The sequence below is a fragment of the Ahaetulla prasina genome, chromosome 17 (genome assembly GCF_028640845.1).
Source record: "Ahaetulla prasina isolate Xishuangbanna chromosome 17, ASM2864084v1, whole genome shotgun sequence".
NCBI lineage: Eukaryota > Metazoa > Chordata > Lepidosauria > Squamata > Colubridae > Ahaetulla > Ahaetulla prasina.
Genome location: NC_080555.1, coordinates 11,225,516 through 11,251,369, shown reverse-complemented (window position 1 = coordinate 11,251,369; position 25,854 = coordinate 11,225,516). Strand labels below are relative to the sequence as shown.

Sequence of the window (25,854 nt, the reverse complement as noted above, 5' to 3'; positions counted from 1 at the left end):
CTCTTGCTCTGCACGGGTTTTCTCCCCGCCTTTCCGACGTGCTCTTGCAAGCCGCAGACGCGGGCACGGGATGAATCCCCCGTAGATGCGTCTTTTGCAGGTGAGGAATTGAGGAAGGGGGGGTTTCTCTGGGGAAGGGGAAGGGTGGGGGGCAGAAATAGACTGGGGAGGGGGGAGGTCTTCCCCATGCGAAGATGCAAGACACGTGTCGAGGGAGACACGTCTGGATCCAGATGCGGGTCGCCCAGAAGCTTGACATTGGTGGGGTGGGGGGGTGTCAGAGAGCAGGGGAGGGGTCTCCTCCCACCCACCCCCTTAGCTTTCCTTGCTGGGTCCCATCCGGCTTTCCAAAGGAAAGGAATCGCTGTGCTGGTGGCCAGGAAGAGAGTTCCTCTGGGCATGGGCAGAGTGCATCTCCTTTCTTTGTTCCATTACTGTTGGACCCTTAAAGCAGGGGTCTCCAACCTTGGCAACTTTAAGACTTGTGGACTTCAACTCCCAGAATTCCCCAGCCAGCTTTGCTTTGCTGGCTGGGGGATTCTGGGAGTTAGAAGTCCACAAGTCTTAAAGTTGCCAAGGTTGGAGACCCCTGCCTTAAACTGAAGCCCCTGAGACCCACAGAAGCCCCCCACACACACACACAACTGATCCGCGCACAGCGGGTTGTGTGAGTCGAGTCTTCGAATCGAGGTCGTAGGATGGGAACAGAGCTAAGAAGGGGGGCACCCTGGAGGTCTTCTACTCCAGCCCCCTCCAGCTCAAGCCAGGCGATCTTCCAGCCGCTCGGCTCAGGACGGCTAAAAGCGCTCGACTTAGGACCGCGACGGAGGCCCAACGTTTCTGCCGCTAAAAGCGGGGCAGCGAAGTCAATTTTGCCCCCTTGGGTGACTTTTCTGGTGGTAAGTGAATCACCGCAGTTCTTAAACGAGTCGCACGGTTGCTAAGTGAATCGGGGTTTCCCCCCTCCACCCCCCGTCGACTTTGCTGGTCAGACAGACGCCAAAGGGGATCCCCGGGATGCTGCGACGGTCATAAATGTGAGTCAGTTGCCGAGTGGCCGAATTTTGATCCCATGTCCATGCGGAACATTGCAACGGTCGTAAGTGTGAAAAATGGTCATCAGGGGCTTTTTCAGTGTCGTCGTAACTTTGACCGGTCGCTAAATGGTTATGTTGTGTGCAACAGATATGCTCCTGGTTGCACACCTTAATGACTGGTTGTGTGAGTCGAGTCTTCGAATCGAGGTCGTAGGATGGGAACAGAGCTAAGAAGGGGGGCACCCTGGAGGTCTTCTACTCCAGCCCCCTCCAGCTCAAGCCAGGCGATCTTCCAGCCGCTCGGCTCAGGACGGCTAAAAGCGCTCGACTTAGGACCGCGACGGAGGCCCAACGTTTCTGCCGCTAAAAGCGGGGCAGCGAAGTCAATTTTGCCCCCTTGGGTGACTTTTCTGGTGGTAAGTGAATCACCGCAGTTCTTAAACGAGTCGCACGGTTGCTAAGTGAATCGGGGTTTCCCCCCTCCACCCCCCGTCGACTTTGCTGGTCAGACAGACGCCAAAGGGGATCCCCGGGATGCTGCGACGGTCATAAATGTGAGTCAGTTGCCGAGTGGCCGAATTTTGATCCCATGTCCATGCGGAACATTGCAACGGTCGTAAGTGTGAAAAATGGTCATCAGGGGCTTTTTTCAGTGTCGTCGTAACTTTGACCGGTCGCTAAATGGTTATGTTGTGTGCAACAGATATGCTCCTGGTTGCACACCCTTAATGACTGGTTGTGTGTGAATCCCGTGCCAAAACTTCCACTTGCGTTCAGACTAAACTGGGTTTGTTTCTCTTTGCTTGTGTTTTGCTTGTGTTTTGAACCCCGAACACGGGTGCGTCCGGCCGGTAGATCAGCGTGCAGGATGGGACGGGTGTGTGTGTGTTATATTTGGGGGTGTGGGGGGGAGCAGCTAGCTGGAGCCCCCACTTTGGTTGTTGAAACTGCCCTGCGAAAAATCCGACGAGGGAAAAAAAACGGATCTTAAAAAGGATTTTATTACTCCGCAAAATGAGAACTTAGAAGCTGAAGCTGGCTTAGATTTATTTCCCTCCTTTCCCGAGGGGCAATTTTAAATGCCCTTAAATAGTCATTATTTCCATTTTACGGGTGGGTGAAGGAGCCGGCGTATTAATGTTAATATTAATGTTTTAGTATAAATGTAGTATAATGTAGTATTATACTACATTTGTATATGTAGTACGTATATGTAGTATAATGTAGTATAAAATAGATTCCCATTTCAATTCGAAGGCTCGATCCAAGAGTCCGTCTCAATTGTAGGTCGTCCCCGACTTACGACCGCAGTTGAGCCCCCCCCCAAATTTCTGTGGTTAAACGAAACACTCATCAACGGAGCTTTCCTGCCACCGTTGCTAAGTGAATCCTGCAATTGATAAGTTAGTTATCTTTGGGTTAAGGGAAACTGATGTCCCTCTAAAAAAGGTCGTAAAACGAGGATCGCGGGACCTTGGGACACAGCAGCGGTCATAAGTACGAACCGGGGGCCAAGCATCTGATCGTGCGACTGCGGGGGGATGCTGGAAAGCTTGTAACTCTGAAAAAACAGCCATAAGTCACATTTTTTCAGTAAAGTTTGTAACTTTGGTCACTAAACGAATAGTCGTAAGTCGAGGATTAACTGTCATTTTTTAAATTTTTTGTTTTGTTTTGTTTTCACGGCTTCACAAGGAAGCACAGTTGGTGAAAAAGGAGTAATTTGCAAGAAATAATCCTAGATTCTCCTTTAATTTTTTGGCACTTCGGAGCCCTTTCAGGTCATTGGAGACTAAGACTTGGCAACCTCTCCATTTGGTGGAATTCTTGTTGCCATTGTTTGATTAATCATTTCTCGATTAATTACATTCCTGGCGCAGCTGGAACAGGAAACAGACCTTTCAAATAAATACCTCTTTTTTTTGTGTGCATGGAGAGAAAGAAATCTTTAGTCTTGACAGCACCTTTTGCAAACGAACAACAGGGCTTTCCTTAAATTCGGTTTTTAAAATGTTCGCGAATTGCAAAATTGCAGAGTTTCTCTGCAAATTTTGTCCAGGGTGGAAAATAAGCCACTGGGCTTATTTTATTTTTATTTTTTGCTTCGTCTTTCTTCCGGCAATCTTAACGTGCAATATTTTTGAAGTTCCTTAAATTCCAGGACCGAAGATGGATCCGATAAAATAAAGCTTTGGGGGAAAAAAAATATATGTTTCTTGGCCTGTTTTGCTGTGATTAAAAGCAATTTTAGAGAAAGGGTTTTAACGGATTAACAGAGGGACCTTGGAGGTCATCTACTCCAACCCCCCGCCCCCACCCAAGCTCAGTCTCTTCTTGAAAGCCTCCAGGGATGAAGAAGGGTTAGAGAAGAAGGCAGTGCAGGTAGTTCTCGACTTAGTGACCGTTCAAAGTTAAAACGACACGGAAAAAACTGACTTATGACCGTTTTTCACCCTTATGACCGTTGTAGCATCTGCGTAGGCATGTGATTTATATTCTGATGTTTGGCAAATGATCCATAATTACAGGGTCCCCCGGGGTCATGTGATCCCCTTCGGCGACCTTCTGACAAGCAAAGTCAAGACTCGCCAAACGACCGCATTGCTAACGGCAATGGTTCACTTAACAGAGTGTTTGCAAGAAAGGTCGTAAAAACGGGGCACAACTCACTCGGCCAGTGTCTCACTTAGCGACATAAATTTTGGGCTTCATTGTGTTAAGTTGAGGACTACCTGTAACGAGAAGTGAAGTATTTGTTCTCCTTCTCCCCATTTTTTCCTTGAATGCTGTGTCTTTTAGAGCTGGGGTCTCCAACCTTGGTCCCTTTAAGACTTGTGGACTTCAACTCCCAGAGTCCCTCAGCCAGCAAGATTATAAACTCTGATGAAAAAGATTATAATAAGATTATAAACTCTGATGAAAAACTACAAAGAGTGATGAGGATAAATTGGGAGAAAGATCTTAATATTGAAATACCAGAGTCAGATTGGAATGTGAATTGGAATAGTAGAATTATGAGGACTTTATCTATAAGGATTAAAGAGCATAATTACAAAGTTGTTTGGAAATGGTATTTGACTCCAGTAAGATTGTCACAAATGGATAAAAAAATTAGTAAAAAATGTTGGAGATGTGATATGGAATTGGGGACTTATGAACATATGTGGTATAAATGTGATAAGGTTAAAAAGTTTTGGCAACAATTGGAGAAAATGATATTTGAAATGATGGGGAAAGTAATAATATTGAGAGTGGAAACTATATTATTGTTGGTAATTAAGGAAATAGAATTAACAAAATATGAAAAAGAATTGATTAGAATTATGATTATAATAGGTAGAATTATAATAGCTAGATATTGGAAACTAGATGTGATTTTTAGAATAGAAGAGTGGAATTCTGAAATGTGGAAATTAGCTTTAAATGATAAAATGACATGTGATATTAAAATTAGAAGTGGTGTGTATAAAGAAGATATTTTCTGGAAGATTTGGAAACCATTCGTGGACTATGCGCTTGGAAAATTGGACGCCTCGGTACCTGTACCTCGAGAACGTGGATTTTGACAATTATAAGGATATATCCGAAGACCCAAATCTTCCTTTTTTATGTATAGCACAAGGGTGGAATAATTGTATTTTCTTTTTTTTTGTCTGTAATGTTAGAAAAAAGCAATTAAAAAATTAATTAAAAAAAAAAAAAGACGGCCACAAGTCTTAAAGGGACCAAGGTTGGAGACTCCTGTTTTAGAGTCTGCACACTTTAGTCCTCGACTTACGACCACAATTGAGCCCCAGTATCTCCATGGCTAAGCAAGACAGGCACTAAGTGAGTTTTGGGCCCATTTGACAAACCTTTCTTTGGCACTAAGATCCCAAAAAATTATCATGTATGTATCCTGATATCCAAGCGAAATGTTGGAGGTGTGATTGTGATGACGCTACATATTTTCATATTTGGTGGACTTGCAAGAAAATTAAGGTCTTTTGGATAAGAATTTGGTGGATTACTCAAAATGTACTGAAGAAGAAGATAAAGTTCCTGCCACAATTTTTCCTTTTGGGAATTATAACGGATTGTACAGGGATTGAGACTAAATTGATTCTGAACTTAATAACAGCAGCAAGACTGTTGATTGGACAATACTGGAAGAAAGAAGAGATACCTACAATAGAAGAATGGATATTGAAAGTTATTAATTTGGCTGAGATGGCTAAAATCTCAGCGTTTTTAAAAGACAATACACAGGAAAGATATTTAATTGAATGGAAAAAATGGATTGATTATCTACAAAACAGATATCAGATTAAGAAATATCAGATTGCCTTTGAATAATTAGAAAGTTATTTTATGTAATGGGGAGGGGGTTGGGAGACGAAAAGCTTTGGATGTGGTTATTTGGATTGGAAGGAAAATTTTATTCTATGTTTGGTTTATGTATAACTTTACCTTGTGATTGACCCGGAAGCCGGGGTGGGGAGGAGGGGGTGTTTTGTTTTGTTTTTGGGAGGGAGGGGGAAAAAAGGGGGAAAAATGTTTTTGTTTTTTTAAAACTCTTTCAATAAAAAAAAAAAAAACAACGGTCTTCTTTCAGAGCTGTTGCGCTTTCGAAGAGTCGCGAAGCAAACGGTCGTAAGTGGGGGGACCACCACCTCTGTTTTTCTCAGACGGCTCGTTTATGGGTCTTTGTGGCGAACGCGTGGATTGGTTCATTGTTTTAAAGCGTGGAATAAGTAAATAAGCAAATAGATGATAAATAGGTCTGGGTTTTCCTGCTTGAGCAGGGGGTTGGACTAGAAGATCTCCGAGGTCCCTTCCAGCTCTATCCTGTTCGATTGACTGGCTGGCTGGCTGGCTGATTGATTGACTGATAAATTAATTGATTGAAATGGTCTAGGGCAGAGGTCTCCAACCTTGGCAACTTTATGACTTGTGGACTTCCAACTCCCAGAATCCCCCAGCCAGCAAAGCTTTTTTAAATTAGCATTTATATCCCGCCCTTCTCCGAAGACTCAGGGCGGCTTACACTGTGTTAAGCAATAGTCTTCATCCATTTTGCCCGCAACAATCTGGGTCCTCATTTTACCTACCTTATAAAGGATGGAAGGCTGAGTCAACCTTGGGCCTGGTGAGACTTGAACCTGCAGTAATTGCAAGCAGCTGCTGTTAATAACAGACTGCATTAGTCTGTTAAGCCACCAGAGGCCTTGGCAAAGCTGGCTGTGGAATTCTGGGAGTTGAAGTCCACAAGTCGTAAAGTTGCCAAAGTTGGAGACCCCTGGTCTAGGGTCTCCTGCTTGAGCAGGGGGTTGGACTAGAAGACCTCCAAGGCCCCTTCCAGCTCATTCCGTTATTCTGTTAAAAATCTGCTGATGCTTTTATGCCCTGTTTGGGTTCCCCTCTTTAGACAATCCTGGTGGAATCCGAACCTGGAGCCGTTGCAGCCAGACGAGAACCCCAGCTCAAGATCCATCGATCCGTCCTTCGGCGTCCTCATGGAATGGATTCCAGCTTCCTCGGGATCTCTCGTTCGGAGCCCGACGGAACCCGAGGGGTGGGAGGCGGCAGAGCCCCCGCCCGACCCGGCGAGGGCCACCGAGGGAGGGGCCGAGCTGTCCCGCGGGGCCTTTCCCAGCAACGGCTTACAGACATGCCAGAAGTCTCCGCCCTGCCCGCTGGGCCAGATGGCCTCTGGGGTGCCCCCAGTTCCATCTCCTTCCTGTGAAAGCCAAGCCCCGGGGTTGCTTTTCGACCGGTCCATCTCAGGTTCGTCCACTTGCTCGTCTTTGGCCAGTTCGTCCCAGGAGTCGGATGACGTCTTCAGCGACATTGAAGGAAAGACGGTCGCGACGAAGAAACGGGTGCTGAGGAAGGTGAGGTGGGGGGGGGGGCACAGAGGGCCAGAGCTGGCGGTGGTGTGTGTGTGTATGTGTGTGTGTCTTTAAAAGCAACGGGGGATCCAACCTTGGCAACGTTTAAGACTTCAGCTCCCAGAATTCTCTGGCCGGCTCTGTGAATGAATCCCGCGTTTGTTAAGTGAATCTGAATTTGCCCATTGAGTTCGCTTGTCAGAAGCTCGGAAAAGCCGATCGTTTTGCGACCTTGCTCGCTGCCGTTGTTAAGCGAATCACTGAAGTTGTTCAATTAGCAACCTGGTCATTAAGTGAATCTGACTTCCCAGTTGACTTTGTTTATCAGATGCTCGGAAAAGCCGATCCTTTTACAACCTTGCTCGCTGCGGTTGTTAAGCGAATCACTGAAGTTTTTTAGTTAGTAACCTGGTTGTTAAGTGAATCTGGTTTTTCCCCATTGACAGAAGATCGCCAAAGGGGATCACATTGCAACCGTCATAAATACGAGTCAGTTTGCCCAGTGTCTGAATTTGGGATCGCGGGTCCATAGAATGGCTATGTCGTAAGTGCGAAAATCGGCCACAAGTCCGTTTTTTCAGTCCCGCTGTAACTTCGAACGGTCGCTAAATGAACCGTCGTATACGTGCACGTGATTTATTGACGCAGATAAACCTATAGATTAATCTTTGCGCTTTCCTTCCATTCCTGAAGCAGGGAAGTTAAGGAAAACTGGGCTAAATCTGCAAAGAAGGCGCTTTGAAATCCGGCCAAGGTTTAACCCTGGTTTGTTTGTTTTGGCTATTTGCATTTTAAGCTTGAAAGCTTTTTGCTTCATGTTAGCCATAGTAAGAAAAAAAAAAGTTAGGTTTACATTAGATGGTAATATTAGAAAACAGGATATGTCCACATAGCAGCAACTAAAGCAGCGTTTTTCTCAACCTATCCTAGGCTTAGAAAACTTGGAACTCCGTCGTCTTCGACAAGACCTAAGTTTAACTCACAGAATCATCTATTGTAATGTCCTTCCTGTTAAAGACTACTTCAGCTTTAATTGCAATAATACAAGGGCAACCAATAGATTTAAACTTAATGTCAACCGCTTTAATCTAGATTGCAGAAAATATGACTTCTGTAACAGAATCATCAGTGCTTGGAATACTTTATTTATTTATTTATTTATTATTTTTTTATTTATTTTGTCACAACATCATACAAAAAGATTATATAGTATATACACATATAAACATATATAGGAAGAAGAAAAGAAAAACAATAGGACAGGAACGGTAGGCACGTTTGTGCGCTTATGCACGCCCCTTATGGTCCTCTTAGGAATGCGGTGAGGTCAATAGTAGAAAGTTTTTGGTTAAAGCTATTAGGATTATGGGAAGAGACCACAGAGTCAGGTAAAGTATTCCAAGCACTGATGATTCTGTTGCAGAAGTCATATTTTCTGCAATCTAGATTAAAGCGGTTTACATTAAGTTTAAATCTATTGGTTGCCCTTGTATTATTGCAATTAAAGCTGAAGTAGTCTTTGACAGGAAGGACATTACAATAGATGATTCTGTGAGTTAAACTTAGGTCTTGTCGAAGGCGACGGAGTTCCAAGTTTTCTAAGCCTAGGATTTCAAGTCTGGTGGGATAGGGTATTTTATTGTTTTCAGAGGAATGGAGAACTCTTCTTGTAAAATATTTCTGGACACGTTCAATTGTATTGATGTCAGAGATGTGGTGAGGGTTCCAAACAGGTGAGCTGTATTCTAGAATTGGTCTAGCAAATGTTTTATATGCTCTGGTTAGTAGTGTGGTGTTTTTGGAAAAGAAGCTACGCAAAATTAGGTTTACAACTCTTAGAGCTTTTTTTGCTATGTAGTTGCAGTGGGCTTTGGCACTTTACCTGACTCTGTGGTCTCTTCCCAAAATCCACAAAGCTTTAACCAAAAACTATCTACTATTGACCTCACCCCATTCCTAAGAGGATCATAAGGGGCGTGCATAAGCGCACAAACGTGCCTACCATTCCTGCCCTATTGTTTTTCTTTTCTTCTTCCTATATATATATATGCTTATACCTCCTTATGTTTACTCATATATGTGTTTATATACTACATAATTTTTTTGTATGATACCTACACATATTGTTGTGACAAAATAAATAAATAAATAAATAAATAAATAAATAAATAAATAAACAAACCTCCGGCAGCTTGGAAGATGGGCGGACTTCAACTCCCAGAATTCCCCAGCTATTGCTGGCTGAGGAATTCTGGGAGTTGAAGTCCACAAGTCTTAAAGCTGCCATGTTTGGAGAACCCTGAGTTAGGGAAATTTAGATTAAATCCTTCCTTTTAAAAAATTCAGCACTGGCTTCCCTTAAACCCGTGCATTGCTCACCAAATCCGGATGAAACCACCCCAAATTAAGATCAAAGTCGTTGTTTTTCTTTGGATAACACCACCGCTCACAAAAAAAAATTGAAAGAAAAACTTTCCCAAACCGTTTTTTATACTTGCGTAGAAAACTTTTTAGGAAGCACAACTTTCACGGGTGGCGAAGAGGTCAAAGTTAAAAGAGGAAGGAAGCACAACACTGGGATTCAAAGCTATTTGTTTGCAAAATAGCAGCCCTGGATTTTTGCAAAATTAGAATAGAATAGAATAGAATTCTTTATTGGCCAAGTGTGATTGGACACACAAGGAATTTGTCTTGGTGTATATGCTCTCAGTGTACATAAAAGAAAAGATACCTTCATCAAGGTCTGGAGTGGAATGGAATGGAATGGAATAGAATAATAGAAAAGAATAGAATAGAATAATATATACAGTAGAATGGAATGGAATGGAATAGAATAGAATAGAATAGAATAGAATAGAATAGAATAGAATAGAATAGAATAGAATAGAATAGAATAGAATAGAATAGAATAGAATAATGGACTGGACTGGAATAGAATAGAATAGAATAGAATATTCTTTATTGGCCAAGTGTGACAGGACACACAAGGAATTTGTCTTGGTGCATATGCTCTCAGTGTACACAAAAGAAAAGATACCTTCATCAAGGTAAAACATTTACAACACTAACGATGGCCATAGGGTACAATTTAACACTTAATGATACAACACTTAATGATAATCATAGGGTACAAATAAGCAATCAGGAAACAATCAATATCAATAGAAATCATAAGGATTACCAGCAACAAAGTTACAGTCATACAGTCATAAGTGGAAAGAGATTGGTGATGGGAACGATGAGAAGATTAATAGTAGTGCAGACATAGTAAATGGTTTGACAGTGTTAAGGGAATTATTTGTTTAGCAGAGTGATGGCCTTCGGGAAAAAAACTGTTCTTGTGTCTAGTTGTTCTGGTGTGCAGTGCTCTGTAGCGTCGTTTTGAGGGTAGGAGTTGAAACAGTTTATGTCCAGGATGCGAGGGATCTGCAAATATTTTCACGGCCCTCTTCTTGATTCGTGCAGTATACAGGTCCTCAATGGAAGGCAGGTTGGTAGCAATTATTTTTTCTGCAGTTCTAATGATCCTCTGAAGTCTGTGTCTGTCTTGTTGGGTTGCAGAACCGAACCAGACAGTTATAGAGGTGCAAATGACAGACTCAATAATTCCTCTGTAGAACTGGATCAGCAGCTCACACACACACACACAAAAACGATTTTTAAAAATAAATGACATTATCAGCTGTGCAAAAGTGAATCAGTGAACTGAACAGACGGACTGGATGGTTGGAAGGGAGACTCTGGAAGGGTTAAAATAGGGATTTAGGACCCCCCCATCCCCCAGAATGTCGGGGTGTGTGTGTGTGTGTGTGTGTGTGTGTGTGCTGTTTGCACCAGTGTCCCTCATCCTCAATCATGCAGGATGGGGATTATGGGAGGTAAATTCCCTACCAGTTGGAGAGGTCTCCTGGAAACTGAGTTAGAAGCTGGCTTCTGAGAAAATGTGGAAGTTTGATATTTTGGATGGGTTTTAGGTTTTGGATCAGCAGTCACCAGCTGGTCATCCAGGGACCACCGGTAGTCCACGAGAAAATGTCGGTGGTCCGCAGAAAAATTATTGGCATTTTTTATATTGCACTAAATCAGGGGTCCTCAAACTTCAGCCCCTGGGCCGGATACGTGCAATGAACGTTTGTGTTGCTGCAGAGAGTCTCCCCCTTCGGGGTCTTTTTGTGAGGGTCGGAGGGGGGCAGAAATTCTGATGGGGTCTGCTTCAGCCTCCTGGTGTGGGGCTTTGGGCGAAGGCTGGAGGGAAGAGCCGCTGGTGGCCAAGAGCCGGAGGGCCTCGTTCCAGTGGGACTGCATCATAGCCTGGAACTGGCTGACCATCTCAGCTGCTCAGCCTCCTTGCATTCCTGCAGATCTTCCTTGTTTGGAAAGCCTATGCTCCTAGTCCTCAGTGAGGTGCTTCTGCTGAGCCTCCTTCTCAGTCAGATCCAATTTGAACTGAGCTGTTTTGCCAACTCTTTTCTCGTGGTGGCTGTTTAGTTCCAACAACTGCTTCCTTTTGGGGCCCTAAGGAGCCCGGGCGGGCAGGCGAGGAGGGGCTGGGAGGGGAGGGGCGAGTAGAGTCTGGCAATGCGCCCTTCGACATGAGTGACATCGAGTTGGCCACGCCCACCCAATCACATGACCACTTAGCCACGCCCCACCATCACGGCCTTAGACCGTTCATTTAAAAGCATTTTTTAAAAGTAGCGGCAAGCAGGCAAGCGGGCGATTGGGTGGGCATGGGGGGCGGAGAGCAGGGATTTTTGCTATTGGTTCTCCAAACCCACCCACCCCCCGCCGTCATCGCTACCAGATCAGGCGATCCGGTCTGAATTTTGATCACGCGATCACTGGAATGCTGCCAAGGTTGTAACTCTGAAAAACGGTCATACGGTAAGTCACATTTTTCAGTGCCGCTGCGACGTTGAGCCGTCACTAAATCAACTGTCGTAAATCGAGGACTGATTGTATCCTTCTGTATGTACAGGGAGACCTATGACCACCGTTGAGCCCAAAAATTTACGCTGCTAAGTGAGACGGTTGTTAAGGGAGTTTTGCCCCGTTTTATAACCTTTCACGCAGTGGTGGGTTGCTACCGGTTCACCCCGGTTTGGGCAAGCCGGTAGCGGCGGGAGGCTCCGCCCACCTGCCCAGATGTCATCAAATGCAATCTGGCATGTGCCAATGTTAATTAGGGGAAACCATCTTTGCCCCCCCTACATCAAACATTGGAGTGTCCAAATCAAAAAAATGAAACCCATTTTTAAAAGCATTTCTGAGCATCTGGTTAGAAGTTGAGACGTCTCTTTCCCGACTAACTTTAACTACTAATTTTAGTAAAAGTTTCAAACTCCTTTTTTTAAAAAAAAGAAAAGAAAAAAGCTTTGTGGGTTTTTTCTTTTTCAAAAAATAAGTTTCTGCCTTTTTAATACCTTTCTGCCTTCGAACTGGCTTTTAATAACATTTCTTGGTCGGAAACGGGGTTACCCGACTTGGGTTTTGTTTTGTTTTTGCAACTGAATGAAATGAAATGAAGGCATTTCGAGAGCAGAACTTTTCTTTTATTTTACTAAGCGCTGTGTTGTTATGAGTCAGATGGTGTTCAAATACTTGCCAGAACCTCCCAACGGCCGGTTTTGAAGATGACGGGGAAGAAAACGGCGAAATAAATTAAAGTGCGTTGATCACTGCTGTGTTTGATACGCATCATTTATGCATAGCAACGTCAATTAATTGGAATAGAGTTGGGAGGGACCTTAGAGGTCTTCTAGTCCAACCGCCTGCTTAAGCAGGAGACCCTAGACCATTCCAGACTGGTGGCTGCCCAGTCTTTTCATAAAAACCTCCAGTGATGAAGCGCCCACAACTTCTGGTGGCACGCAGTTCCGCTGGTTATAGAATAGTATAGAATAACAGAGCTGGAAGGCACCTTGTAGGTCTTCTAGACCAGGGGTCCAACCTTGGTCCCTTTAAGACTTGTGGACTTCAACTCCCAGAGTCCCTCAGCCAGCAAAGCAGGAGTCTCCAACCTTGGTCCCTTTAAGACTTGTGGACTTCAACTCCCAGAGTCCCTCAGCCAGCAAAGCAGGAGTCTCCAACCTTGGTCCCTTTAAGACTTGTGGACTTCAACTCCCAGAGTCCCTCAGCCAGCAAAGCTGGCTGAGGAACTCTGGGAGTTGAAGTCCACAAGTCTTAAAGGGACCAAGGTTGGAGACCCCTGTTCTAGACCAGTGGTCACTAACCACCAGTGGTCCGTGAGAAAATGTTGGTGGTCCGCAGAAAAATTATTTGCATTTTTATATTGCGCTAAATAATATTTATCTTTTTAAAAATTCATATTAGTGGTCCGTGGGATTTAAAATGATGAATATAGTGGTCCCTGAGGTCCGAAAGGCTGGTGACCCCTGATCTAGACCAACCCCCTGCCCAAGCAGGAAACCCTACACCATTTCAGATAAGTCCAGTCTCTTCTTAAAAACCTCCAGGGGTGGATCACGTCTAGTGGCAAGCTGTTCCACTGGTTAATTGTCCTCACTGTCAGGAAGTTTCTCCTTAATTCCGGGTTGCTTCTCTCCTTGATTAGTTTCCATCCGTTGTTTCTTGTCCTGCCTTCAGGTGGTTTGGAAAATAAGTTGACCCCCCCACCCTCTTCTTTGTGGCAGCCCCTCAAATATCGGAAGGTGCTATCCTGTCTCCCCTGGATCTTCTCTTCACTAGACTAGCCATGCCCGGTTCAGATTACAGATTTACAGAGTTGGAAGGGACCTTGTAGGTCATCTAGTCCAACCCCCCCCCCGCCCAAGCAGGGCCTCTGGTGGCTCAGACTGTTAAGACAGTCTGTTATTAACAGCAGCTGCTTGCAATTACTGCAGGTTCAAGTCCCACCAGGCCCAGGGTTGACTCGGCCTTCCATCCTTTCTAAGGTAGGTAAAATGAGGATCCAGATTGTTGGGGGGGCAATAAAAGTTGACTTTGTATATAATATACAAATGGATGAAGACTATTGCTTGACACAGTGTAAGCCGCCCTGAGTCTTCGGAGAAGGGCGGGATATAAATGCAAATAAATAAATTAAAAAAAAGCAGGAGACCCTACACCATTTCAAATAAGTGACTGTCCAGTCTCTTCTTAAAAACCTCTAGTGATGGAGCATTCACAACTTCTGGTGGCAATCTGTTCCACTGATTAATTGTCCTCACTGTTAGAAAGTTTCTCCTTAATTCCAGGTTGCTTCTCTCCTTGATTAGTTTCCAGCCGTTGCTTCTTGTCCTGCCTTCTGGTGCTTTGGAGAATGAATTGACTCCCCTCTTCTTTGGGGCAGCCCCTCAAATCCTGGAACGCTGCCCTCATGTCTCCCCCATTCTTTGTTTTCTCTAGACTAGCCAGACCCAAATCCTCCAGCTGTTCTTCGTATGTTTTTGTCTCCAAGTCTTTGCAGATCCCTCGCATCCTGGACATAAACTGTTTCAACTCCTACCCTCAAAACGACGCTATAGAGCACTGCACACCAGGACAACTAGACACAAGAACAGTTTTTTCCCGAAGGCCATCACTCTGCTAAACAAATAATTCCCTCAACACTGTCAGACTATTTACTGAATCTGCACTACTATTAATCGTCTCATAGTTCCCATCACCAATCTCTTTCCACTTATGACTGTATGACTATAACTTGTTGCTGGCAATCCTTATGATTTTATATTGATATATTGATCATCAATTGTGTTGTAAATGTTGTACCTCGATGAACGTATCTTTTCTTTTATATACACTGAGAGCATATGCACCAAGACAAATTCCTTGTGTGTCCAATCACACTTGGCCAATAAAATTCTATTCTATTCTATTCTATTCTATTCTATTCTATTCTATTCTATTCTATTCTATTCTATTCTATTCTATTCTATTCTATTCTATTCTATTCTATTCCTATTTCTATTATGCACCAAGACAAATTCCTTGTGTGTCCAATCACACTTGGCCAATAAAAATTCTATTCTATTCTATTCTATTCTATTCTATTCTATTCTTTGCACTTTTTCCAGAAGTTGGGTTGCCGAGCTACCACGTTGCCACAGCAGAGCGAGGCGAGAGCCGTGGCGCCTGGACCACATGACGAGCCCCCCCACGCCCGGCTCCGGATGCAGGGGCAGCCCTGGGTGCAAAAAGGACCTTGCATGCATGTTCTTGAACCTTTGCACAGACCGCAGGGGAGTTCCTGGGCCGCTGCAGAGCTGGTGTCGCTCGCTGGTGCTTGTGGTTGCCAGGCGTGGCTGTGCCGGCTCTGGCTGGTTTTCGGGTGGCTTCTCCGCGTTGCTAGCTTGACGGAGCTGCTGAAGGGTGGCCGGTCCTCCCAGCTGGGCTGTGCAGGAGGAGGAAGAGGAGGCCTCTCAGGCCAAGCCGGGCTGAGATTTCCTGCCTGGGGTTGACGCACGTCGTCGGTTCCTGCTTCCTCCTCCATTGGGGAAGCCTGGCAGGCCCCGACCATTGCGACAATTGTTGTGTTGACAACAATCCGCTGGGTATTTTGCACACGTTTTTGTTTTTTTTGCACATCCTTGGGAGATGCAAAGACTGCAAAAGTTTTAGGAATTTCCTTCTTTGCAACAAGCAGTGCCTTCGATTTCTTGCCGTTTAATCTCCACAAGAAAAAAAATTGGTTACCGAATTATAGATGCCAACTGATGCCAACTTTTTGGAGATACATATATATATATATATATATATATATATATATATATATATATATATATATATATATATATATATATATATATGTAGGTCTGTTATTGTTTTCTCCCATAAAATTGGAAGTGTCTTGGCGATGTTTGACGAAGTCTCATTCGTCATCTTCAGGCTTCAGCTTCATGCTTCTGGGAGCAATGTTGCTCCCAGAAGCACGAAGCTGAAGCCTGAAGATGACGAATGAGACTTCGTCGAAACGTCGCCAAGACACTTCCAATTTTACGCGGGAGAAAACCCGAATAACCAAAGACCTACATACAAACACCCGCGAAAACCTCAGAAAACATATATATATGTATGTATGTATGTATGTATGTATGTATATAACATATAACAGTTATGGGAAAAATACATTTACTCACATACCTGACGGTGCTCCATGCATGTAAATTAGAAAGGGACCCTATTGGTTGAGATCATGTATTTTAATTATAGGAACGGTACTAGACACGATTGATGTCAGTAGTATTTTAATTTTAAGTTGCATAACCGATAACTAGCATAGATTTTATTTGATATGTATTATTTTATTCTTGAATTTTTAATTGTATATTTACTGAGTGTTTTTTTTATTTATTTTTTTGTTCTGGCCTATGGCTGTAATAAACTTACTTACTTACTTATTTACTTCTTTGCGTTTAAGACCATAGCTTTTTTTTCCCCCCCCTCTCCTTTTTTACTTATTTATGTGTTATCCTGCTTTTATTACTTTGACAAATAAGCCAAGGCGGAGAACATATCCAAAGGCACCTTCTTCCTCCTGTTTTCCACCACCCTCCATCACAACAACCCTGCGAGGAGGGATGGGCTGAGAGAGAGAGAGAGAGAGAGAGAGAGAGGGAACGAGCCCTCTTAGGATCAGAGAATCATTGGGGTTAGAAGGGGCCTTGGAGGTCTTCTAGTCCAGCCCCCTGCCCAATGCAGGAGGCCTTTATGCCGTCTCAAGTCACCCAGCCAGTTTTTCATACCTAGGACTAGAATTCCCAGTCTCCTGGTGATTGGCCCAAAGGCACCCAGCTGGCTTTCATACTTAAAGTGGGACTAGAACTCACCATCTTCTGCTCTCTAGCCTGGGGCCTTAATCACTTGAGCCCTTGGAGGTGAGGAAGGTCCTATTCGTCTTTCAGGCCTCCCCACCCGGGTACTTGATACAGATACAGATTAACAGAGTTGGAAGGGACCCTGGAGGTCATCTAGTCCAACCCCCCTGCCCAAGCGGGAGACCCTGCAACGCTTCTGACAGATGGCAGTCCGGTCTTTTCTTGAAAGCCTCCAGGGATGAAGCTCTCACAACTTCTGAAGGCAACTTCTGTTCCATGGGTTGATTGCTCTCACTGTCAGGAAATTCCTCCTTATTTCCAGGTTGAATCTCTCCCTTGTTCAGTTTCCATCCATTTTCTGTTTCACACACACCTACAAACTCAGAGTTTCCACGTTTTCAACCTCCCATTTTCTGGCTTTCCTCTAGACAAAATCCTGGAAGACCTTTTTCACCATGGTCCACTGGTCTTTGCGACGACACAGGTCCTGGGTGCAGCTGGCCGGACACGAAGGTACGAATAGCACAAGGATGTGTGGGGTGCCCAGGGGAAGGTGTGGGGAGGGGGACCGGGAATCAGAGCCAAATCCACTTTGGCAAGGTTAAGAGCGGTGGACTTCAACTCCCAGAATCCCCCAGCCAGCATGCTTTAAGATGGGAGGACTTCAACTCCCAGAATTCCCTAGCCAGAATGATTTAAGATGGGAGGACTTCAACTCCCAGAATCCCCCAGCCAGCATTCTTTAAGATAGGAGGATTTCAACTCCCAGAATTCCCCAGCCAGAATGATTTAAGATGGGAGGACTTCAACTCCCAGAATCCCCCAGCCAGCATGCTTTAAGATGGGAGGACTTCAACTCCCAGAATCCCCCAGGTAACATGCTTTAAGATGGGAGGTCTTCCACTCCCAGAATCCCCCAGCCAGAATGCTTTAAGATGGGAGGACTTCAATTCCCAGAATCCCCCAGCCAGAATGCTTTAAGATGGGAGGACTTCAACTCCCAGAATCCCCCAGGTAACATGCTTTAAGATGGGAGGACTTCAGCTCCCAGAATCCCCCAGCCAGCAGGCTTTAAGAGGGGAGGACTTCAACTCCCAGAATTCCCCAGCCAGAATGCTTTAAGATGCAAGGACTTCAACTCCCAGAATCCCCCAGGTAACATGCTTTAAGATGGGAGGTCTTCCACTCCCAGAATCCCCCAGCCAGCAGGCTTTAAGAGGGGAGGACTTCCACTCCCAGAATCCCCCAGCCAGCATTGGCAGAGGAGTGTTTCTGCTGACCTCCAGATGTTCGCCTCCGTTCTCCTTCAGGCAACTTCAAGCCCAGCGAAGGGGGCCAGATCCTGAAGAAGTTCAGCGCCGTGGAAGAGGCGTGTCTGTCCGAACTGATGACGGACGTCCTGCGCCCTTTTGTGCCCGCCTACCACGGGGTGGCGGAGGTGGGCGGCGAACGCTACATCCAGATGGACGACCTTCTCCGCGGGCTCCAGAATCCCAGCATCATGGACTGCAAGATGGGCACCAGGTCAGAGCGGCCTTCCTCGCAGAGCGGGCAGGGAGAATTGGATTGGGGGCTTGTAATAACATCAAGAAGAGTTGGAAGGGACCTTGGAGGGCATCTAGTCCAACCCCCTGCTCACGCAGGAGCCCTTGACCAGGGGTCTCCAACTTTGGCAACTTTAAGTCTGGTGGACTTCAGCTCTCAGAATTCCCCAGCCAGCTTAAAGCTGCCAAGGTTGGAGACCCCTGGTCTAGGCAACGATCAAATAAGAGGAAGAAAACTTACTTCCTAACTTATCTGGCCGTAAAAAGAGATGGAGGGAGATTAGTCTTCGACTTACGACCACAATCAAACCAAAATATCTGTTGCTGAGTGTCAAGGGTTAAGTGAGTTTTGGCCCCTTTGGTGACTTTCCTTCAGCCGAAGAGGTTGTAGAAAAAATGCTTTTAAAAGGCTGTGGCGAGCCCAGCTGAGCTGCGCGATCCTCGGAGCCTTTTTTTTTTACTTTTAAAAGCATTTTTTCAGCCGAAGAAAAAATGCTTTTAAAAGTAAAAAAAAAAAAAACCTCTGATGATCACGTGGCTCAGCTGGCCATGGGCGGGGGGGAGGGCAGGGATTTTTGCTACCAGTTCTCCAAACCACCTGCCGCCATTGCTACCGGATCGGGTGACCCGGTCTGAACCGGGAGCATTTCACCCCTAAATCTTCCCCTTTTGTCCCGGTTGCCCAGAACGTACCTGGAGGACGAAGCGGGCAAGGGTCAGCTCCGGTCAGCCCCCCGACGGGACCTCTACCAAAAGATGATGAAGATTGACCCCTGGGCCCCCACGCCGGACGAGCACAGCCAAGGGGCCGTCACCAAGCCCCGTTACATGCAGTGGAGGGAAAATACCAGCTCCAGCACTTCTCTAGGGTTCCGGATCGAAGGAGTTACGGTGAGTGTGCCGGGGGGAGTGGGGGCGTGGCTGGAGAAGCAGGTCTTCCATCAACAGGTCAGGATACGCGCTTTCCCCTCTCTGACTGAGCCGTGGGGGCGCAGTGGTTAGAATGCAGAATTGCAAACTGACTCTGCCCACAGCCAGGAAGTTCGATCCTGACCGGCTCAAGGTTGACTCGGCCTTCCGGTCTTCCGTGGTTGGTAAAATGAGGACCCAGATTGTTGGGGGGCGAGAAGCTGACTCTGTAAACCGCTTAGAGGGGACTGGAAAGCACTGAGAAGCGGTAGATAAATCTAAGTGCTGTTGCTATTCCTATTCTAGCCATGGTGGCGCAGTGGTTAGAATGCAGTATTTGCAAGCTAACTCTGCCTACAGCCAGGAAGTTCGATCCTGACTTGCTCATGGTTGACTCAGTCTTCCGTCCTTCCGAGGTTGGTAAAATGAGGACCCAGATTGTTGGGGGCAAGAGGCTGACTCTGTAACCCGCTTAGAGAGGGCTGGAAAGCACCACGAAGCGGTATATCAGTCTTAAGTACCGTTGCTATTGCTCTCTCTTTCTCTCTCTCTCTCTCTGCAGATCGAAGGGGGAGCCGTGCAACGGGATTTCAAGCAGACGCGGAGCCAGGATCAAATCGTGGAGATCTTTTTGCAGTTTGTGAAGAATCGCGTGGATGTCTTGGTGAGATCTTGACCAGGGAAAGTGGGGGGGGAGAAAACCGGATTCTTAGCCGAAAACTGGAACCACGCTTTTGATCAGGGGCTGAGCTAAAACGTCGTGGGGCGGATTTGATTTTGGGTTGGTTGTTTTTTTTGCGGGGGGTGAGGTCCTTAGCGCTCCGTGAGTTTGGTTGTTTTCTTGCAGATGTTTCATTCGGGAGAAGGGCGGTATAAAAATCGAATTAAATAAATAAATAATTAAATAAATTACCTGACTAGTTGGCCTCATCGGTATCAGAAGGAAGTGGGGTTCGCTCTCGGTTTACAAGCATCGGGTGGGAGTGTCCTTGGTTGCTCCTTGTTTAGGATGCCTTAAGTTGTTTGTCTAAGAGGATAATTCCTTGATTGGAGGATTGTTTGTCTGGGGTTAATCTCCGCTTATCTGGCTGTTCGTTGTCGGCTGTTTTGGTCTCTTGGTTTCCTTTGGGGCTTTTTGATTGTCTTTTTTTCAGGGGTGGGCTTCAAAAATTTTAGCAAGGGGTTCTCTGCCCGGTTGCTGGGTGGGCGTGGCCTAATCATCCTCCTGCACAACAGCGGGTGTGTGTGTGTGTGGCGTTTTTGCCCTCCCTGGGCTCCGGAGGCTTTCCTCGAGACTCCGGGAGGGTGAAAATGACCTCTGGAGGCCATCTCAAACTTCCGGTAGGCCCGTTTATGCCGTCCCCGAGGCGCCACGCGTGCCCTGCACTTACCTGCGTTCAGAACGGGACGCATGGGGACTCCAGGAAGGAGAGAGGAGAAGAGGGGTGGGCGGGGCCAGCCAGGGGTGGGATTTTGGGGTTTTCCAAACTGCACAGAATCTTAGCTAGAGGTTCTCCCGAACCCCTGCGAACCCCCCTGCAGCCCACCCCTGTTTTGAATGGTGTGCAAATGTTGTTAATCTCTATGTGACTGGGGATGGCGGAATTTCAGGCTTCCGAGAATTCCCTGGCTTGATCCTAGGACAGGGGTCTCCAACCTTGGCAACTTTACGACTTGTGGACTTCAACTCCCAGAATTCCTCAGCCAGCCATGATTAAGGATCACCTGTATCAAGGACTACCTGTATAAATTGGATTCGGGGGGGGGGGGATCTGTGGTTTTTCAACCTTCAATGCTTTTAAGACAGGGGTCTCCAACCTTGGTCCCTTTAAGACTTGTGGACTCCAACTCCCAGAGTTCCTCAGCCAGCTTTGCTGGCTGAGGGACTCTGGGAGTTGAAGTCCACAAGTCTTAAAGGGACCAAGGTTGGAGACTCCTGCTTTGCTGGCTGAGGGACTCTGGGAGTTGAAGTCCACAAGTCTTAAAGGGACCAAGGTTGGAGACCCCTGCTTTAAAAGGTGTGAATGTTAACTCCCAGAATTCTCCAGCCAGATGTGAGGAATTCTGGGAGTTGAAGTCCACAAGTCGTAAAATTGCCAAGTTTGGAGACCCCTGGTCTAGGACGCTCACAAGTTGCTTCTCTCCTTGGTTAGCTTCCATCCGTTGCCTCTTGTCCTGCCTTCTGGTGCTTTGGAGAATAATTTGACCCCCTCTTCTTTGGGGCAGCCCCTCAAATACTAGTGCGCAGCTGTCATGTCACCCCTCTTCCTTCTTAAGATGGCATTTAAGATGGCTGGACTTCAACTCCCAGCATAGCTGGCTCGGAAATTCTGGGAGTTGAAGTCCACCCATCTTAAAAGTTACCAAGCTATTTAGAAACACTGAAATAAAACAGTGCAGTGGTTAGAACGCAGGATTGCAGGCTAAACTCTGCCCACTGCCAGCAGTTCGATTCTGACTGGCTCAAGGTTGACTCAGCCTTCCGTCCTTCCGAGGTGCGTAAAATGAGGACCCAAATTGTTGGGGGGCAAGAGGCTGACCCTGTAAACTGCTTAGAGAGGGCTATGAAGCACCGTGAAGCGGGATATAAGTGCTATTGCTTAATGATTTTCACTGTATTTAAAGTCACTCTTACATTTGTTTTGTATTTTACCTGGCAAAAAGAGACAGGTTTATTATTTATTTTAAAAAGAGACAAGTTTATTATTTATTTTAAGAAGAGACAGGTTTATTATTTATTTTAAGAAGAGACAAGTTTATTATTTATTTTAAGAAGAGACAGGTTTATTATTTATTTTAAGAAGAGACAAGTTTATTATTTATTTTTAAAAGAGACAGGTTTATTATTTATTTTAAAAAGAGACAAGTTTATTATTTATTTTAAGAAGAGACAAGTTTATTATTTATTTTAAGAAGAGACAGGTTTATTATTTATTTTAAAAAGAGACAAGTTTATTATTTATTTTAAGAAGAGACAGGTTTATTATTTATTTTAAAAAGAGACAAGTTTATTATTTATTTTAAAAAGAGACAAGTTTATTATTTATTTTAAGAAGAGATAGGTTTATTGTGGGGGGGGGCAGAGAGATTGACCCCCAACTCTTCCTGCTTTTAATATTCTCCTTGATTTGCAGAAGATCTACTTGGCACGCCTGGAGAATTTACGCCAAGCCTTGGATGAGTCCGCCTTCTTCAAGAAGCACGAGGTAATTTGCTGGGGACCCCCCTCCCCCCAAAAAAGGATGAAAGCCAAGCACTTCTCAGCTCTCAAAGGGGGCGTGAGACCAAACTCTGATCCCACCACCCCAACTATGAAAAATAATCTGGGAACCTACTTCCCCCGCTACCCTTATTGTAAGAGTTTAAGAGTTGGAAGGGACCTTGTAGGTCATCTAGTCCAACCCTCTACCCAAGCAGTAGATTTGCACCATTTCTGACAGATGGCAGTTATAGCTGGCTGGAGAATTCTGGGAGTTGAAGTCCACAAGTCTTAAAGCTGCCAAGTTTGAATACCTCTGGTTTAAAAAAGAGAAACAAAAAATGGCAGAGCAAACAGCCTTTTTCGATTTATATCGTTTGCAGTAAGGTGGGTGGGTATTCCTGCTTTATTTGCCATGCTGGGTGATGTTATTTACATTTGGCTTTCCCCCACCCAAAAAAAAAAATGGTTCGGCTTTTCCCAGGCTGGGTGGCATTTCAAGAATTTGATCCCACGTCCTAGAATATTATTCCGAGGCCTCTAAAGTTAGTTCTTCTAGTTTGGAGAACATTATTTGACCTTCTTTCCTTTCCCCTCATCCTCTCTCTCTCTCTCTCTCCTTTTTTCCTTCCCTCTTTCTCTCCTTCTTTCCATCTCTCTCTCTTCCTTCCATCTTCCTTTATCTATCCCTTTTTTCCAATCTTTCCATCTTCCTTCCTTCCTTTTTCCAACCCATCTCTTTCTTTCCTTCCTTCCTTCCCTCCCTCCCTCCCTCCCAACCTTCTATCTTTCTTTCAACCTATCTCTCCTTTTCCCCTCCCATCCATCCTTCCATCCTTCTTCCTTCCTTTTTCCTTCCTTCCTTCCCTCTCTCCCATCAACCTCCCTTCCATCTTTCTTTCAACCTATCTCCCCTTTCCATCTCCTATCCATACATCCCCCTTCCACCCTTCTTCCTCCCTCATTATTTATCTATCCCTTTTTCCAATCTTTCCATCTTCCTTCCTTCCTCCTTTTCCAACCCATCTCTTTCTTCCTTCCTTCCTCCTCCCAACCTCCTTTCTTTCAACCTATCTCTCCTTTTCCCCTCCCATCCATCCTTCCATCCTTCTTCCTCCCTTTTTCCTTCCTCCCTTCCTTCCCTCCCATCAACCTCCCTTCCATCTTTATTTCAACTATCTCTCCTTTCCATCTCCTATCCATCCTTCTTCCTCCCTCCCTTTTTATTTCTTCCCTCCCTCCCTTCCTTCCTTCCTTCCCCCTTTTACCCACCTTGCTCCCTCCCTCCTAGGTTATCGGGAGTTCCCTGCTCTTCCTCCATGACCAAAAAGGCCATGCCAGCATCTGGATGATCGATTTTGGCAAGACTCTCCCAGCGCCAGCCCATTCCCACCTTCGCCACGACGTGGCCTGGACCCCCGGAAGCCACGAGGACGGCTACCTGATCGGCCTGCAGCACCTGACCCACACCATCCGGGCGACTCTGGCCAGAGCTGAGCAGAGTCAGGAGCCCGTCCCGGGGCCCTCGTGAGCCTGCGCCTCCCCCCACCCCCCGGGACAAAGCCAAGAGCGGCGGAAAAGGACCCTGCCCCATCAGGTGGGCGACATCTCTGGGCAAGGCAGCCGTGCTGCTTGGGGAGGGGGCAGCTGGGAGCGTCCAGGAAGAACTGCTTGGCCAAGGGAGCCGGGACCCTTTGCAAAATCCCAGATCTTGCCGAAACGCAAACTGTGACCTTCCAGCTGTTTGGATTGCAAACACACCAGAAACACAACGCAAGGAGTTTGTGGCTAATGAATGTAACGGCATTTCCTCTCCAGCCTTCAAATTCCTTTTCCTGCTTCCACACACACACACCCCTCCCAATTGCTCGCCAAATGGGGGCAGGGGTCTCTCATTGCCTGAGGCCATTTTCAGGCCCCTCCGTGGTGGGGCTGACCCCCCCCCTTGGAAAGTAAAAGCAACTACAGCAAGGAGCTGCACAGAATCAAAACTAAACGAAGAAACATCGCATAGTAGCTTAAACGTGATCAAAGCCGGACTTTCGGGCGGGGAAATTCAGACCGGGATTGCCCGAGTTTATCTGCGGCGAACCGAACCGTGGTTTACTCCGTCGGCCCAGCTTTGCAGTTTTGTGCAACCCACTGGAGCGTAAGCTGGCTGCAAAGGTTTGGACTTATGCAGGGCTGGGTCATTCGTGAGTCACTCTGTCAAGCCAACGCAGGCCGCAGGGTCCGTGTGTCGTGTCCCACTCCTCCACTGACGGCCGGGTCAGGGAAATCCGAATCAGGCTTGCCTCTGCAGCTCTGCCCAAAGTCCTAGCAAAGTCCTCAGAGCAGGCAGGAGACCAGTAAGTGACTTCAGCAAGATAAGTTCGACTTTGCCTGACTCAGAGACTGCCAGAAAGCAGATCCTTTATATAGGCCATGGGGTGTGGCTCCATGACTCAGCACTCATTAAGGCCTGCCTCCTTCCTTCTGTTGCCTCCGCCTATCCAGTCTTCTGATGCGAGGGTCACTCCAATCAGCTGTTGGAAGTAAACTTTCCTCAAGCTCACATGCTGTGGAGGAGGGGGAGGGGTCTACCTGCTCCGTTTGCCTGGGCATGGAGCCAGGGCTGGGACCAGGAGGTGCCCCCTCCTCTGCAGCTTGTCTGGGCATGGAGCCAGGACTGGGGCCGGGAGGTGCCCCCTCCTCTGCAGCTTGTCTGGGCATGGAGCCAGGACTGGGGCCGGAGGCATTCTGGGAGGTGAAGTCCAGGCTGGAGCACTGTGCGAAGTGAAGTCCAGACTGGGGCATTCTGGGAATTGAAGTCCAGACTGGGGCATTCTGGGAGTTGAAACCCTGGCTGAGGCATTCTGGGAGTTGATGTCCTGACTGAGGCATTCTGGGAGTTGAAGTCCTGGCTGGAGCATTCTGGGAGGTGAAGTCCAGACTGGGGCATTCTGGGAGGTGAAGTCCAGGCTGGAGCACTGTGCGAAGTGAAGTCCAGACTGGGGCATTCTGGGAATTGAAGTCCAGACTGGGGCATTCTGGGAGTTGAAGCCCTGGCTGAGGCATTCTGGGAGGTGAAATCCAGGCTGGAGCATTCTGGGAGGTGAAGTCCAGACTGGGGCATTCTGGGAATTGAAGTCCAGACTGGGGCATTCTGGGAATTGAAGTCCAGACTGGGGCATTCTAGGAGTTGAAGTCCAGACTGGGGCATTCTAGGAGTTGAAGCCCTGGCTGAGGCTTTCTGGGAGGTGAAGTCCAGGCTGAGGCTTTCTGAGAATTGAAGCCCTGGCTGAGGCTTTCTGTGAGTTGATGTCCTGACTGAGGCATTCTGGGAGTTAAAGTACTGGCTGGGGAATTCTGGGAGGTGAAGTCCAGGCTGGAGCACTGTGCGAAGTGAAGTCCAGACTGGGGCATTCTGGGAATTGAAGTCCAGACTGGGGCATTCTGGGAGTTGAAACCCTGGCTGAGGCATTCTGGGAGTTGAAGTACTGGCTGGGGAATTCTGAGAGATGAAGCCCTGGCTGAGGC

General features: G+C 46.4%; 1 protein-coding gene across 1 annotated transcript; it reads left to right on the top strand.

Annotated features, from left to right (window-relative positions):
* LOC131186450 (inositol-trisphosphate 3-kinase B-like) lies at positions 1 to 24,793 on the top strand. Its single transcript, XM_058160040.1, has 8 exons — positions 1 to 100; positions 6,445 to 6,910; positions 17,112 to 17,196; positions 17,994 to 18,207; positions 18,914 to 19,118; positions 19,699 to 19,800; positions 22,271 to 22,342; positions 23,627 to 24,793. Exons 2-8 carry the CDS (start codon positions 6,533 to 6,535, stop codon positions 23,864 to 23,866), a joined length of 1,296 nt encoding a protein of 431 aa, XP_058016023.1. The 5' UTR covers positions 1 to 100; positions 6,445 to 6,532; the 3' UTR covers positions 23,867 to 24,793.
* The last annotated feature ends 1,061 nt before the right edge of the window (positions 24,794 to 25,854 follow it).